We start from the raw sequence: 17,004 nt of genomic DNA on the forward strand, positions 1-17,004 counted from the left end.
GGTGTACTGGCTGATGTAGTCAAGCTATGGGATTTACAAGGTAAGATCCTTAACATTGAAGATTATCTCTCTAGATATGAATTAGCTACCCATACCATCAAAGTCAGGAGAACAGGTGTACTGGCTGATGTAGTCAAGCTATGGGATTTACAAGGTAAGATCCTTAACATTGAAGATTCTCTCTCTAGATATGAATTAGCTACCCATACCATCAAAGTCAGGAGAACAGGTGTACTGACTGATGTGGTCAAGTTATGGGATTTACAAGGTAAGATCCTTAACATTAAAGATTCTCTCTCTAGATATGAATTAGCTACCCATACCATTAAAGTCAGGAGAACAGGTGTACTGGCTGATGTAGTCAAGCTATGGGATTTACAAGGTAAGATCCTTAACATTAAAGATTCTCTCTCTAGATATGAATTAGCTACCCATACCATCAAAGTCAGGAGAACAGGTGTACTGGCTGATGTAGTCAAGCTATGGGATTTACAAGGTAAGATCCTTAACATTAAAGATTCTCTCTCTAGATATGAATTAGCTACTCATACCATCAAAGTCAGGAGAACAGGTGTACTGGCTGATGTAGTCAAGCTATGGGATTTACAAGGTAAGATCCTTAACATTAAAGATTCTCTCTCTAGATATGAATTAGCTACCCATACCATTAAAGTCAGGAGAACAGGTGTACTGGCTGATGTAGTCAAGCTATGGGATTTACAAGGTAAGATCCTTAACATTAAAGATTCTCTCTCTAGATATGAATTAGCTACTCATACCATCAAAGTCAGGAGAACAGGTGTACTGGCTGATGTGGTCAAGTTATGGGATTTACAAGGTAAGATCCTTAACATTGAAGATTCATTCTCTAGATATGAATTAGCTACTCATACCATCAAAGTCAGGAGAACAGGTGTACTGGCTGATGTGGTCAAGTTATGGGATTTACAAGGTAAGATCCTTAACATTAAAGATTCTCTCTCTAGATATGAATAAGCTACTCATACCATCAAAGTCAGGAGAACAGGTGTACTGGCTGATGTGGTCAAGTTATGGGATTTACAAGGTAAGATCCTTAACATTGAAGATTCTCTCTCTAGATATGAATTAGCTACTCATACCATCAAAGTCAGGAGAACAGGTGTACTGGCTGATGTAGTCAAGCTATGGGATTTACAAGGTAAGATCCTTAACATTGAAGATTCATTCTCTAGATATGAATTAGCTACTCATACCATCAAAGTCAGGAGAACAGGTGTACTGGCTGATGTGGTCAAGTTATGGGATTTACAAGGTAAGATCCTTAACATTGAAGATTCATTCTCTAGATATGAATTAGCTACCCATACCATCAAAGTCAGGAGAACAGGTGTACTGGCTGATGTAGTCAAGCTATGGGATTTACAAGGTAAGATCCTTAACATTGAAGATTCATTCTCTAGATATGAATTAGCTACTCATACCATCAAAGTCAGGAGAACAGGTGTACTGGCTGATGTGGTCAAGTTATGGGATTTACAAGGTAAGATCCTTAACATTGAAGATTCTCTCTCTAGATATGAATTAGCTACTCATACCATCAAAGTCAGGAGAACAGGTGTACTGGCTGATGTGGTCAAGTTATGGGATTTACAAGGTAAGATCCTTAACATTAAAGATTCATTCTCTAGATATGAATTAGCTACTCATACCATCAAAGTCAGGAGAACTGGTGTACTGGCTGATGTAGTCAAGCTATGGGATTTACAAGGTAAGATCCTTAACATTGAAGATTCTCTCTCTAGATATGAATTAGCTACCCATACCATCAAAGTCAGGAGAACAGGTGTACTGGCTGATGTAGTCAAGCTATGGGATTTACAAGGTAAGATCCTTAAAGTTTAAAGTTGAAAAATTATTACCCTGGGTCATAAAACCTGAACATTGAAAATTCTTATTTATTTGCATCAACTATGACCTTTGTGTAGACATCTATGGTAGGTAGCCTCCAAAGAATACAAAGTAACATTCTGTCATGTGTAAGAATTTGCTGAGTTTTGTAGCATTTGCAATAACCTTAAGTTGATACTTTTTCATGAAATCAGTATGCCTTGCATAATAAAGTAGGAATTTAATTTGATTATTGCATTCTTTCTGCATACCTTATTTATCTATTTCTTTACTTTGCAGGTACAACAGCAGTATCTGGCAGTGCTTTCAGTCATCTGGAGGGTGATATCAACAGATTTCAGAGGATGGGATCAATCGATTCATTTAACCAGGTGTGTACGCCATAAACTTAATGTTAATGTTCATAGCTCAAAAGAAGCACCTAGTTAATGTTAAAGACTCTAAATTTGTAATTTATATTTATGTGGGGATTTCATCTTTATTTTTGTTCTTAAATATGTATGTATGAGCTAAAGAAACTAAGCTTCAGGACAATTTTTACTCATATTTATTTTAACTACAGATAATTAATAGAAACAATAAACTTTTCAGTTATCATAGGACATACAGTAACTACGAATATATGTCATTCATTAGCTTTTATGGCCTTATACATGTGACACTGAAAATATTCGCAATTTGACTGAGAAAGCTCATAGGATTTAAATTGTTGTGTCCTAATTTATCTAAAAAAAAGGAATTTAATTTTCATGTTAACATATTTTTTTGGTATGTATTTATTTTGGTAAAGGAAAATAGAAAAGAACATTTTGATCACCACATATTAAATTATGAAGATATTTAGTTCTTTCAATATTTTATCTCTAAATTTGTATATTTATATTTGATAGAGGTCACATCCAAATGAAATGTTGACAGGACTCAGATATTTTGAAAGAGCTTTAAAGGGAGATAATGGAAGTCCTGCTAAGGTGAGATTTTTAACCAATAGAAATGCATTACTGTAATTGACATTTTATGTTGAGTTTTGTCTTTCTTATTGAGAAGACAAATATAATGTTATATCGTTTATTCTAAGACAATTGAATCTTTCACTGATCTTTTGTTATTGGCAATAAATCATAAATTAATGTTTAAAATAAAAACACTAAATTGATCTAGAATGTAATGAAGACTAAAATATGAAGGAAATTGTTAGTAACTCTTTTACATAATGGATTTGCTTGGTACTGGAAATGCATAAACTGATGTATATATGTTTTGGTTATTTTGTCATTGTAGAATGTTCTTACATTTATAAGAATAATCTTCCATTATAACTAATTCAAAAACTCAAATGAATAAAAAAAAATCAACAAGTGACAGAACAACACCTTAATTCATAAATAGACATTGTGCATGCGCTGTATCTATATCTTTATCTATGTATTCTCACTTCTTTGACAACCTCATTTTGTTGTATGGTGTTAAAATTTTCAGGATTTAACTCAAATTTGAAATATATATCTTTTTTATTTGACAAGGGAATCACAGTATTTCTTAACAATTCATGTGATAAAATAACCTACTCTAAATGATACAAAATTATATTAATGCTGCCGTCAAAGTAGAGATGTGTATTGTCATAATTTATTATTGTTTTGTTTTGCAGCAAGCTTTTGACTGGGGACAAGTGGAAAAGAATGCTTTAGCTAAATGCCTTCTAACCTTATGTCGACAAACCAAAGAAATCTTATCTGATGAACCAAGGCTTGTCAAACTGACCTCCCCTGTTTATATTTTAGGTATCATATTTATTTGTAGTTGATACAATACAATTTAATATTTTTATTCAGTCACAGACTTTTGATACAAAATATTGTGCAGTTTTATATATGGAACAAATTGTATAAAAGAAAAAGACATTTTTTTTTGTATTGCTGGTTTGCCATCTTAATTTCAGAAAATCCAGTTCAAATTTTTCATAAATTGAAGACATGATTTGCTGTTAATAACAAATAAAGCCAATTGCATTATGTATAAAACAAAAATAAAATTCATGTGTCCAAAGTACGTTTCTGGATTAATAATCTAGGGCCTCAGTGTATAAAATATGAAAGCCAAGGATGTTTAAGACCTGAAATATGTCAAAAGTTATATAATCAAAAAGGGTATAATTAAATAAAACCATTATTTTGCATGCATTCAAAACTCTTTTCACTGAAATGTCCTTTCTTAATTTTAATTATGATTGGTTCAATTTTGAAATTCCTCTATTTCAGGTGATATCCATGGTAACTACAGAGATTTAGTGTGTTTTGAGAAAGCCCTGTGGAGGATGGGTCCAATGTTGACACCAGCCTCTTTCTTGTTTCTTGGTGACTATGTAGATAGAGGAGAATATGGGGTTGAGGTAAAACTATTTTTTCTGACAACAAGATACTTCCTTATTTTTAATCATTTCTTGACATACATCTCAATTTAAAAATCTAGAGACATCCTTTTCTGCCTAAAGAAATTAGTTCATGAAAACTTGCAGATAAAAAAACCTGAACACAGATTTAATTTTATTTTTATCAAATTGTTAATGTCTTACTTTTGTCCTTTGAAAAGGATGTTTTTAAATTGCATAAGCAATCCTCCTTCAAATTTCTCCCCGTTTTCATATTGAAAATGAAGAAATTGCAAAGTTGTCTTTCATTAACTTCATATCTGAATTCAGGTGATTTCCTATTTATTTGCTGAGAAACTGTTAGCACCAGAAAAGTTTGTACTTCTAAGAGGTAACCATGAACTCAGAAGTGTTCAAGAAATGTTCTCGTTTAAAACGTAAGTATAATCTACAAAACAGGGTTAAAAGGTGCATGATTGTAATGAAATGATTATAAATTCCAATATTAAAAATTACCACGCTATTGAATTCATTTACTTTTAAAAAAAAACTTATTTGGAAATATCACTTATGTGGAAGGCCACAAAGATAGAAATAAACAGGCATTTTGTAATTTATTTTGAAAAAAAGGATTTTGGGATTCATAAACAAAAATATTAAATGCTAAAACACCAACCACCAACTAAGTCTATAAAGTTTTGTAAAGCTAATATTGCAAAGTTTAACACATAAGGAAAATATAAAACGAATGCAGCTTTATCAAAAATTGAAATAAAAAATTTCTAATATTGGTTGGTCATTTCAAAATTGCAACAAGAATTCAAGAAATAATTTCTGAATTTACAGTACATGTATGAAGTGTTGAAGGAAAAAATTAAATTGTGCTGATGGTCTAATCATAATAAATACTAATAGCTATAGTGTCCTAATATTGTATTACAGTGAGTGTATTGCTAAATTTGGAGATAGTATTGGTCTTCAGATCTGGGATGCTGTTAATGAATGCTTTGATTGTATGCCAATAGCAGCTACTGTAGATGATAGGGTACGTAGACTATTTAAATGAATGCTTTGATTGTATGCCAAGATATGAAATGGGAGGAAAAAAAACATAAACCTACTGAATGACATTTTATAATTAGACTAAAAATAAACGGACAATCTGGTTTAATTTGAAGAATCAATAGTTTAAAGTACATTTTTAGCTCACCTGGCCCGAAGATATAAATTGTAATAAGGTCTTATTATCAAACTTGTTATCTATACGATATAGTACTATAGTAGTTATAAGTGACCAGTGAACATTGTAGATATTTTGTGTACATGGAGGTATACCAGGTCCTGAATCAGAAAGTTGCTTGATAGAAAACATTAACAAAGTACCTTGTCCACTGAGAGACCCAGAAATAGAAAGTCCACTAGCTTGGGAAATAATGTGGAGTGATCCAATCAGGTTTGTGTTATCTTTCATATCTTCAAACAATGTCTAGTAAAATGCAACTATGAGTATCTGCTTAAAAACAAAACATCATTTTCTATTATACTGTAAACAGTAATTACATACTGAGAAATATATATCATTTTATAATAGCTCGAAATTTGGAGTAAATTTAAGTTCTTATGCATCAATTATATTTAAATTACGTGGCAAATAAAAGTGGAAAATGAGAATGCAAGGATTGATATTCAAATTGATTTACATTTTGAAGCCTGTAACCATTATTACCAGTCAAAGATGTTAAGAAAATTCCATGAAACTTTCAAATTTTAAAAACCTTCACTTTCAACAGTACCTACAGGATTTAGTTTTTTAATTGAGAATGTTTAAAAATCTTACTTTTTTTTATTATTGTGACTTCCAGTGTAGAACAAGTGACACCAGAGTTAAAGGAGGAGTTAGAGAAACAGAAAGGTTACGTGTATAACTCACGGAGAGGAACGGCACATTTCTTTAGTATTGAAGCATTAACCTCATTTCTAGATATAAATGGACTATCACATGTCATCAGGGCTCATGAAGTACAGGAGGCAGGTTTTCAGGTAAATCATTTCATCATTTGAATAGTGCAAGGATGATAGAGTTCCAAATTACACCTCAAAAAGTACTTTTTCATTGTAAAGTGTTAGAAAACAGAGATGTCAAATAAAATCCCCAAATAATTCTTAACTAATCCATACATGCAGTTGCTATTGTATTTAGTTTTTTGGTGAAAACCAAGAGACTAAATAAATGGTGAACTACCAGTAAATTGGTTTGCAATGGATCCTAATGACCATTATTTGATTTTTAATGACTTTTCTCAGTCAAACCAAAGCCTTTCAAATGAATATTTGCTGGTGCGCATGCTCTGCCAACATACACACTTTAAAAGAAAGTTCAAAGAATAATATAACTTGCCTTGTAGTTGACATGCCTTTGTGCAGACTACAAAGAATCTTTATATCACATTATTATATTTCCCCCTTTAATATGCCTGAAATATTTGCCACTGGACTTCATTCATAAATAATTTTTATTTTTCAGGTACAGCAACAGGGTAAATTATTAACTGTCTTTTCCTCCTCGGGATATTGTGGTGGATCTAATGAGGCAGCTTGTGTTTTAGCGGACAATTTCAAACTCCGAATGATTCGACTTGATACAACTTGAAAAGGGAAAGAACTCTAGTCAAAATACAGTATTGTGAAAATGTGGAATTCACCAGTTTCAAATGAAAATGGCAGCTAAAGTTATATGTACTTGTTTTGTTAATGAATATGTTATGAAATATCTATTGTTGAAGGGTGACAACAAGGAAAATTGTTTAACAATAAGATATATATTCAAATAGCCCAGTTAACTGCTTTGAACAGTTGAAAATATGACATTAGATTTACGAAAAGAATAGAAAAGGAATGATATTAATAGAAAAGTCAGAAGAATACATCCTTAAAGTGTTATTTTAAATATTTTCATTGTCATTTTTATTGCTTCTGCATTGACAATGTTGACAATTAGATCAAAACATTCAGAAATACTGAGATGTCTCATAATACCTAGGATTCATATATTTTCCTGGGTACCAATTTTTGTGGATTGAGGAAAACTAGTATTTTCACAGATAGCCTATAGAAAATTTGTAACTTATTGAATATTTAAATTAGTTGCTCACCTGTACCCACAAATTCCACAATAATTGGTATTCCATGAATAATAATGAATCCACAGTATTCATTTTATGCATAATATCATGAAACAGCATATTCATTTATATATTCAATATATAAATTTTTGTCTCATACATTGAATGCATTCATTGAAGCACTATCCATCTGTGTTTTGTATGTAGTCTGTTTAATGTATTGATTGTAGACTAGGTTTAAATGTAGAATTTAAGTATCTAGAATTTACTGTTTTTTGTAGCTTTCATGCTATTTTGAGAAATGTTTTCAAATACTTGAAATCAGCATTTTGCAGCATACTTTGATGATATATAACCTCAATATTTGTAAAACCATGTTTTTGTGTATGGTAGAAGGATAGATAGTTAGTATATTTGATATATTTAATTTATGTTTTTAAGGTGGATGATACATAGAAAATAACTTTAAATATTCCATAATCATATTTCTATAACCATTTTGTGATAGATTTGAAGAAAATTTGTCTGACAATACACTGTTGTGATAATCAGTTTCCAGACATATATTCAATGCTGCTTTATGCCAATTCCATATTATAATTTTTAAGTAGTCCAAACAATTCTTTCACTTTTGGCAAAATATGACCTAAATTTAAAACTTTATCAAAAAGGCATGTAAATTATTAAGACCACTGATTTGTTCTCAATTGGACCTATTTCAAAAATTTAAATAATGGGTGAAACGAATCTCTCCATTAGAAAAAATTATAGTCTCCAATGTCAATCGATTTGTAATGTAATGTAATGTAATGTAATGTAAGGAAAACTAAGTTTGCTGTCATTTGTACACCTCTTGTTTATTATAAGTATTTACAAGTAACCCATTATTTGTGTAAAGTTGTGAAGATCAAAAAAATTTGATAAATAAACGCTTTATGGTAGCTCATAAACATGTAGTATGAGATTCCATGTAGAAACCGTATTGAGAGGTGAAGTGACAGGTGAGCTGGTTAGAGGTTACGTGAGATTTGTGATATGAAATATTTATAACATTTCACTTTCATAAATCTTTCCTGTGTACACCTTCACATGTTCACATCCTTATGTCAGAAGTTTGTCAATTAAATCAGATTTATTTGTATATGTTGTAACTGTGAATTTATTCACATTAAACTTTGGTGTTTTCAGCTCAAATCACAATATAATGTATATTTTTATATTGTAAGTCTCTAAGACATAGTGCTGTAAAAAAATTATTTCAGAAAACAGATTTTTAAATGTTTTTATGATTTTGATTTTATTTATATTTTTATCTACAAGGTAAGATGATATACGTGTACATTTATTATTTTCAATCTTGAGAAAGAACTAATATTATTTTAAGTTGATATAAATTTTTCATGTTGTGAATATTTTATCCAGAAAGGTCAATGCATAAATCAAAAACTACTGTTAATTCAGATATTATTGCTTTTTAGCTCACCTGGCCCGAAGGGCCAAGTGAGCTTTTCTCATCACTTGGCGTCCGGCGTCCGTCGTTGTCCGGCGTCGTCCGGCGTCCGTCGTCCGTCGTCGTTAACTTTTACAAAAATCTTCTCCTCTGAAACTACTGGGCCAAATTTAACCAAACTTGGCCACAATCATCATTGGGGTATCTAGTTTAAAAAATGTGTTCGGTTACCCGGCCAACCAACCAAGATGGCCGCCATGGCTAAAAATAGAACATAGGGGTCAAATGCAGTTTTTGGCTTATAACTCTGAAACCGAAGCATTTAGAGCAAATCTGACATGGGGTTAAATTGTTTATTAAGTCAAGATCTATCTGCCCGAAAATTTTCAGACGAATCGGACAAGCGGTTGTTGGGTTGCTGCCCCTGAATTGGCAATTTTAAGGAAATTTTGCCGTTATATGGTTATTATCTTGAATATTATTATAGATAGAGATAAACTGTAAACAGCAATAATGTTCAGCAAAGTAAGATCTACGAATAAGTCAACATGACCGAAATGGTCAGTTGACCCATATAGGAGTTATTGCCCTTTATAGTCAATTTTTAACCATTTTTCGTAAATATTAGTAATCTTTTACAAAAATTTTCTCCTCTGAAACCACTGGGCCAAATTTATCCAAACTTGGCCACAATTATCTTTGGGGTATCTAGTTTAAAAAATGTGTCCAGGGACCCGGCCAACCAACCAAGATGGCCGCCATGGCTAAAAATAGAACATAGGGGTAAAATGCAGTTTTTGGCTTATAACTTAAAAACCAAAGCATTAAGAGCAAATCTGACTATTAGAAAATTGTTTATCAGGTCAAGATCTATCTACCCTGAAATTTTCAGATGAATCTGACAACCTGTTGTTGGGTTGCTGCCCCTGAATTGGTAATTTTAAGGAAATTTTACTGTTTTTGGTTATTATCTTGAAAATTATTAAAGATAGAAATAAACTGTAAACAGCAATAATGTTCAGCAAAGTAAGATTTACAAATAAGTCAACATGACCGAAATGGTCAGTTGACCCATATAGGAGTTATTGCCCTTTATAGTCAATTTTTAACCATTTTTCGTAAATCTTAGTAATCTTTTACAAAAATCTTCTCCTCTGAAACTACTGGGCCAAATTAATCCAAACTTATCCACAATCATCTTTTGGGTATCTAGTTTAAAAAATGTGTCCGATGACCCGGCCATCCAACCAAGATGGCCGCCATGGCTAAAAATAGAAGATAGGGGTAAAATGCAGTTTTTGGCTTATAACTAAAAAACCAAAGCCTTTAGAGCAAATCTGACAGGGGGATAAATTGTTTATCAGGTCAAGATCTATCTGCCCTGAAATTTTCAGATAAATCGGACAACCCGTTGTTGGGTTCCTGCCCCTGAATTGGTAATTTTAAGGAAATTTTACTGTTTTTGGTTATTATCTTGAAAATTATTATAGATAGAAATAAACTGTAAACAGCAATAATGTTCAGCAAAGTAAGATTTACAAATAAGTCAACATGACCGAAATGGTCAATTGACCCCCTAAGGAGTTATTGTCCTTTATAGTCAATTTTCAACAATTTTTAGAAAATTTGTAAACTTTTACTAACATTTTCCACTGAAACTACTGGGCCAACTTCATTATAGATAGAGATAATTGTAAGCTGCAAGGATGTTCAGTAAAGTAAGATGTACAAACACATCACCATCACCAAAATACAATTTTGTCATGAATCCATCTGCTTCCTTTGTTTAATAGTCACATAGACCAAGGTGAGCGACACAGGCTCTTTAGAGCCTCTAGTTTTTATTGATACAAAATATGCTGATGTTTCAGGAATGCAATAATAAAATCACCCATTCAAAATATCTGCAATGATTTTTCTTCATTAAATTTTAGCAATCACATAATTAAAAGGAGTAGGTCCGGTAAGGACCTATTTTGGCCTCCAATTTCAGTTTCATCTGACGAAAGATTTTGACCATTTTTTAAACTCTTAACCCTTTCACCGATTGCTGCCCAGACAGAAGCTACTCTGAGACGATGGCTTCCCTGGCTACTATTACTCAAGTGGGAGATCTTCATAATAAATGTCAATAAAAACTTGTTTGTAGTTATTTGTGTATTTATTTCATTCACTAACACCATGTTCACAGTTTTATTCATGTTTTAATAATTTTTTCTTCTTAAAATATTCAAATTTTCGGCATTTTCTAGGTGAAATTCTCAAAATTCTGCTCTTTGACCCCAAATCGTAATTTTTTAACCCAAAACGGCAAAATTTTGAAAATTTTTATGAGGCTGTACAAATTCCTCACACTGAACGATGTCCATTGCAAGTGTTTTGTACTTAAAACGACATTTTTTGTCAAAAAAGTATACTAGTTTGGCTTCAATTCTTCCATATTCTTTCAAAAAATATGTTCCCTCATTTCAAATTCTCGTAAATTCCGTAAATTTCCTCTGATTTTGACACGGTTTTCAACAAACGGAAGCGTCATGTTTACACTTTCATCCGGGTATTCATCAAAGAAAGATAACTCATGTTTGCACTGTTTTAAGCGGGAAACATAAAAGAGGTATTCCGATCCCGGTAAAACGGGACTCATCGTCAGCTGTCTGAAGCGTGAATCCCGGTAAACCGGGACTCATCGGCGAAAGGGGTGTCTATTTCATTTGATTCAATTAATTTATGTGAGAGATTTTTTACTAATTTAGTCATTAAAAACGCTCCGATTCAAGCTCAAATATGAAAAATCTACCAAATATGCCAAAAATTGTCACTTTTCAGATGGTCTTTGTCAAAAATGAAAGTGGCCACATCCGTGTTCATCCTCAACCTTTATATATGTTATGTATTATCATCAAATACAACTTACATTTCAATATTTTGGATGAACACGAATGCAGCCACTTTCGTTTTACACGGAAACCGTCTAAAATTTAACAAAAATGCTAGAATTGTGAAGATTTCAGTAATTTAGCATGACTTAACGGTGCTAGTACCCGATATATGTGCATTGTATTGTCAAAAACAGCCCATATTTATGTAGCAGAATCATTCTACTATCCAATAAATAACTAAAAGATAACATTTGAACAATTTTGTAAAACTGCTATATTTTGGGGCCAAAAAGGGGTCTTACTGGACCTACTCCTTTGCATTATTGGAAGAGTTAAGGATTACTTATAATAAATTCAAGCATTATTTTCTGAATTTATGATATAATTATTTGCAAATTAGTATTAGTTATCCATTACTGTAATTGATTTATGTTAATAAGCGGTCGAATGAAGGAATCATAAAATTATCATCAATTTAGCTTTTAATTCTGATAGTTTTGATAGTAGTTATATATTTATTTGTTAAGTCAGTTTAACTGATTAATGCCAAAAAGCAGTTCATTAAGAATTGTAACTTATTGTGGGGATGTTTACTCGTTTTTGTTTACAGTCATGTCACACATTCCATAAACATTTCATTATTGTTTTAACGATTTCGTTTAATCAGTAAATTTGTTGATAAATTAAGAAATTATGAAATTATTATGAAATGTAGGTCTCACTCAGGTCCAGATTACCTTAGATGAATTAGGCGACTCGTTTTCACTCTTGTCTATTTTGTTTATATATCTCAGGCCATATTAAGGTATTTATACATTATGCGCTTTCTAACTTTCGGGTTGAGTGTTCCTCATAAAGGTATACATGAAAGCACTTTGACAAACTTATCAAGTGTTATATTACATTAGAGTGATTTTGGTTGAATATTTTAGCCTGTAGACAAGAAACTTTTAATATGTTTTATTAACAACAGGAGAATATGTCTAGAGACAATCAATATTTAGCAGTAATACTGAACAAAGTTAGCAAATTTGGTAAATCTTTGGGATTAACAGTAAACTTTAAATATAGGCTGTAAAATAAACTTTTAGAAGAGAACTTAATTATAGAAATGCTTTAGATAATGGCCCCCAGGAGTAGATAAGTGTAGCTGTTTTTGACAAAAGTTTTTGGAATTTTTGGGTCTTCAATGCTCCTATATTTCCTACTTTATTTGGACTTTTTCTTTTTTTTATTCCAGAGTCACTGATGAGATTATTGTAGACTAAAGGCCTTTCTATGATAATTTATTTTTTAAATCTAGACATTTTTTTTTAACATAAATTCATTATCATCCTGTGTAGATTATACTAGTGTAGGATATTGGACTTATATTTAGTTGGCAAAATGGAAAGGTACCAGTTCTTATGAGTAACCAGATAGGGCAATATATTTTATTTTTATAATCTAATGTTTATTGTGAGATTGAAGAATCATTTTTATTGTTATGTAGTTATACGAGTGTAGCTTTTGTTATAGTGACGAAAAAATATTTCAATATTTTGTATATACAATCAGTTGTGTTAGGCATTTATACCATTTGTTTAAGCTATTAATTCTATCTGTATATTAAAGGTCAGCAGACATAACTATAACTTGATAATGTTTTTACCAGCTATTTTATTTTCAATTTATTACTTTTATCATTATACTTTATTATTCTAACCCCTTTTAGATAAACTCAGAATAACCTTCAACAACAACTAAGATATGTAGTGTTCGAAATTAAGGTGTTTCTGGAATTTCTTTGAACAATTGTTTTGGGGATAGTTAACAAGTTTCCTGTGTCTGATTTTAATATCATTTGTACAGATGAAAGATGTAAGGAAGGACAAGAAGCCTCTTTATTTTGGAATAAATAGGACAGGTTCAAGGCTACTTTTTACTATGAGTAGACACTTTTGAATTGCTTGAGATGAAATGTAAAAAAGATATAGATGATACAGATAAGAAATGCCTGTAGCAATTGAAGCAAATAAGTTAAAAGGTGGCAACATTATTAGATGTTTGCCCGTATATCTGGTCATTTAGTGAAAGTCAGAGGAACTCCCTGCCAATTTGTAAAATGGGGATGTCATTTCGCCCTCCCCTAAAAAAAAAAAATAAAACAAACAAATAACTAACTGTAGGTTGTTGCGATTGAGAAATTGGTTCTAGCCTTACTTATGTGTCGTTTGGGAAGCATCTGTTGACAGTTTCAACTTATTGTTGAACGATTTTTTAATGTACTGACAAAATATGGCATAAAATTGAGAAAGGAAATTCTTTTGTTACCTCTTTTGACATCGGACTCGGAGTTTTCTTGAACGGAATTTAATGTGCGTATTGTTATGTGTTTACTTTTCTACATTGGCTAGAGGTATTGAAGGAGGGTAGAGATCTCAAAAAAAATGTTTAACCCCGCCGAATTTTTGCGCCTGTCCCAAGTCAGGAGCCTCTAGCCTTTGTTAGTCTTGTATGATTTTTAATTTTAGTTTCTTGTGTATAATTTGGAGTTTAGTTTGATGTCCATTATCACTGAACTAGTATATATTTGTTTAGGGGCCAGCTGAAGGACGCCTCTGGGTGTAGGAGTTTCTCGCTGCATTGAAGACCTATTGGTGACCTTCTGCTGTTGTCTGTTATATGGTCAGGTTGTTGTCTCTTTGACACATTCCCCATTTCCATTTTCAATTTTTATATCGGAAACAGAAATACTGACATAAATCTGAATCAGACGATATGAAGGACATTTGTTTCTTTTCAAACTTTACACCTAACATGAAACTTTATGGTACAAAAATATGATACATATACTGATTTATTATACCACTTGCTGAGATAATCTGCAGGTTACATAGTTTTTGACCTCTCTGTCATTTAGTCAGTTAGTTCATAGATCTGTCAATCATTTTGGATTACAAATACTTACTCGGATTACTTGGATATATGGTCAAAGGTCAATTTTAAAGTTTCAAAAAATGACATGAAGAGTGTACAGGAAAGTTGTTTCATGAATTGTCATTGATATGGTTATATTTATAAATTTACTGTTTACAAATTTTTGAACTTTTTGAAATACTAAGGCTTTTCTACCTCAGGCATAGATTACCTTAGCTGTATTTGGCAAAACTTTTAGGAATTTTGGTCCTCAATGCTCTTCAACTTCATAATTTATTTGGCCTTTTTAACTTTTTGGATTCGAGCATCACTGATGAGTCTTTTGTAGACGAAACGCGCGTCTGGCGTATATACTAAATTTAGTCCTGGTATCTATGATGAGTTTATTTACAACCACTGGGTCGATGCCACTGCTGGTGGAGATTTATTTCTCCGAGGGTATCACAAGCCCAGTAGTCAGCACTATTTGTGCTGACATGAATTGTCATTGATATCATGGTTATATTTATAAATTTACTGTTGAGTCTTTTGTAGACGAAACGCGCGTCTGGTGTATATACTAAATTTAGTCTTGGTATCTATGATGATTTTATTTCCAGATGAGAAATCAAATACTACAATTGGGATTGCATCTTTTCTTTGATACATGGTCACAAATTATGACAATTATCCTTATTGATTTTTGGGTAACTATTGCATGAAATGCAATCTAAACCCTATGTTACTGACTTGTAATCTATATATTTTAAGGTTTATCACTACTTTTGATACACACAAAATATAGTTTATCGATCCTATCATTCTATATATCCTCTCCATGAACATTTTCAGAATTTTATCTTTAAAATATATGATGAAATATTTATGTTACAGTCGTAGAAAGTGAAATCACAAAAAGAGTAAGCTTGAAGGAAAATTCAAATGGAAAGCCCCTTATCAAATAACAAAATCAAAACTCAATACACATCAAACGAATGGATAACAGTTATCATATTCCTGTCTGGATACAGGCATTTCCGGATGTAGGATATGGTGGATAAAACCTGGTTTTATAGCTAGCTAAACCTCCCACTTGTATGACTGTTGCAGACATAAAGCACTGTTGCTATATGTAAGGAAAATATACAATAATTTGTTGATGCTACCGTTTTTGGTTATCTGCATTATTTCAGCCCTCTTAATACCAGAAAATCGTTCATTAGTTAATGGATTCTGGATGTCTGATCTCGAAGAGGTGAATGGTCTTAGATGTCACTAAAGAATGTGGAAATCTAGATATAATACCAGGTTGAACCAATCAATTTCTTCAAACAATGCCTGTGACAAGTCAGGAATAATAACATCATTTATTTTATGCCATGACATTAGCCGTTTGCAGGTTTCAACTGATCCTGTGCTCAGTTTCAGATTTAACTGCTTGACAACTGTGAACAATTGATATATTGCAGTATTTTCAGTGTTTCAACGCTTTTTTTTATATATACTTGTTATATCATGTCTGCATTTGATATCGAAGGTGACTAAAATGTTAAACAATAAAACGAAACCATCAAATACATTATTAATTTACTATTCCTTTGATTTAGTACCTTCAGTTAAATTTCTGAAATCTCATATCCCTAATGTATTGCAAATCGCTGTAGATTCACTAATGTTTCTACTAAAATACGCGATCCGAGGGCTATTGCAGTCTCTGGTTTGCGTTCCAATTCCAAATGGAGAAGATTAGATATGACAGAACACTGGATTGGCTTTCCTTCTCTATGGGAAAACACAACAAGGTTTGTTTAAAGGGTAGTGTATTAAACTGTTAAAACCAAATTTCATATTTTGAATGCTCTACTTTCCTTTCAAATTCGACAAAAGTACAAATTCTATATGTATAACTTTTGCCATTTGATAAAAATCTTTCTGTTTGTTATGAATTTTCCTGGCAGTTCGGTATTTTTTGTTATTTTACTTCTTACTTATAACGATATGATAAGACAATACTGAAATAACTTTTGTGACATCCTCGAATGTTGACAATGATGATGATGACGATTTTTAGTATAATTCAAAAGTAACATGTAATTCATTTGTCTTACAGTACAATTTGTTGATTGTCATTACCCTTTACACACGAAAGAGTTGTTTCGTCTATATAACCATCTTTTTATGAAAAAAATATTTTAATTATATAATATCTGTACGGAATCTGTCTTTCAACTTTAGGCATACTCCATTTTCAAATCGACCACTTTGGATCAGCTTTTAGAAAGTATATTCATGCTCTAGCCTTTGCTAGTCTTGTATTTTTTTCATTTATTTGTTTAAGCACATTCATTCTTTGAGATATTGGGGTGACAAATGAAGAAAAAGACGATTGATTTG

At 31.8% G+C, this 17,004-nt stretch overlaps 1 protein-coding gene across 2 annotated transcripts in view; it reads left to right on the forward strand.

Annotated features, from left to right (window-relative positions):
- LOC139528786 (uncharacterized) overlaps nt 1-7,153 on the forward strand; it is a 29,024-nt gene extending 21,871 nt beyond the window's left edge. For both annotated transcript variants that reach the window (XM_071324988.1, XM_071324989.1), the window contains 9 exons: nt 2,170-2,261; nt 2,781-2,861; nt 3,542-3,674; nt 4,152-4,282; nt 4,592-4,698; nt 5,204-5,306; nt 5,572-5,714; nt 6,124-6,301; nt 6,786-7,153. In XM_071324988.1, coding sequence (XP_071181089.1) covers nt 2,170-2,261; nt 2,781-2,861; nt 3,542-3,674; nt 4,152-4,282; nt 4,592-4,698; nt 5,204-5,306; nt 5,572-5,714; nt 6,124-6,301; nt 6,786-6,911 — 1,094 coding nt within the window. In that variant the 3' untranslated portion in view covers nt 6,912-7,153. The remainder of the gene's footprint in view (nt 1-2,169; nt 2,262-2,780; nt 2,862-3,541; nt 3,675-4,151; nt 4,283-4,591; nt 4,699-5,203; nt 5,307-5,571; nt 5,715-6,123; nt 6,302-6,785) is intronic.
- Nucleotides 7,154-17,004: the final 9,851 nt, after the last annotated feature.

This window comes from Mytilus edulis, chromosome 6 (genome assembly GCF_963676685.1).
Source record: "Mytilus edulis chromosome 6, xbMytEdul2.2, whole genome shotgun sequence".
NCBI lineage: Eukaryota > Metazoa > Mollusca > Bivalvia > Mytilida > Mytilidae > Mytilus > Mytilus edulis.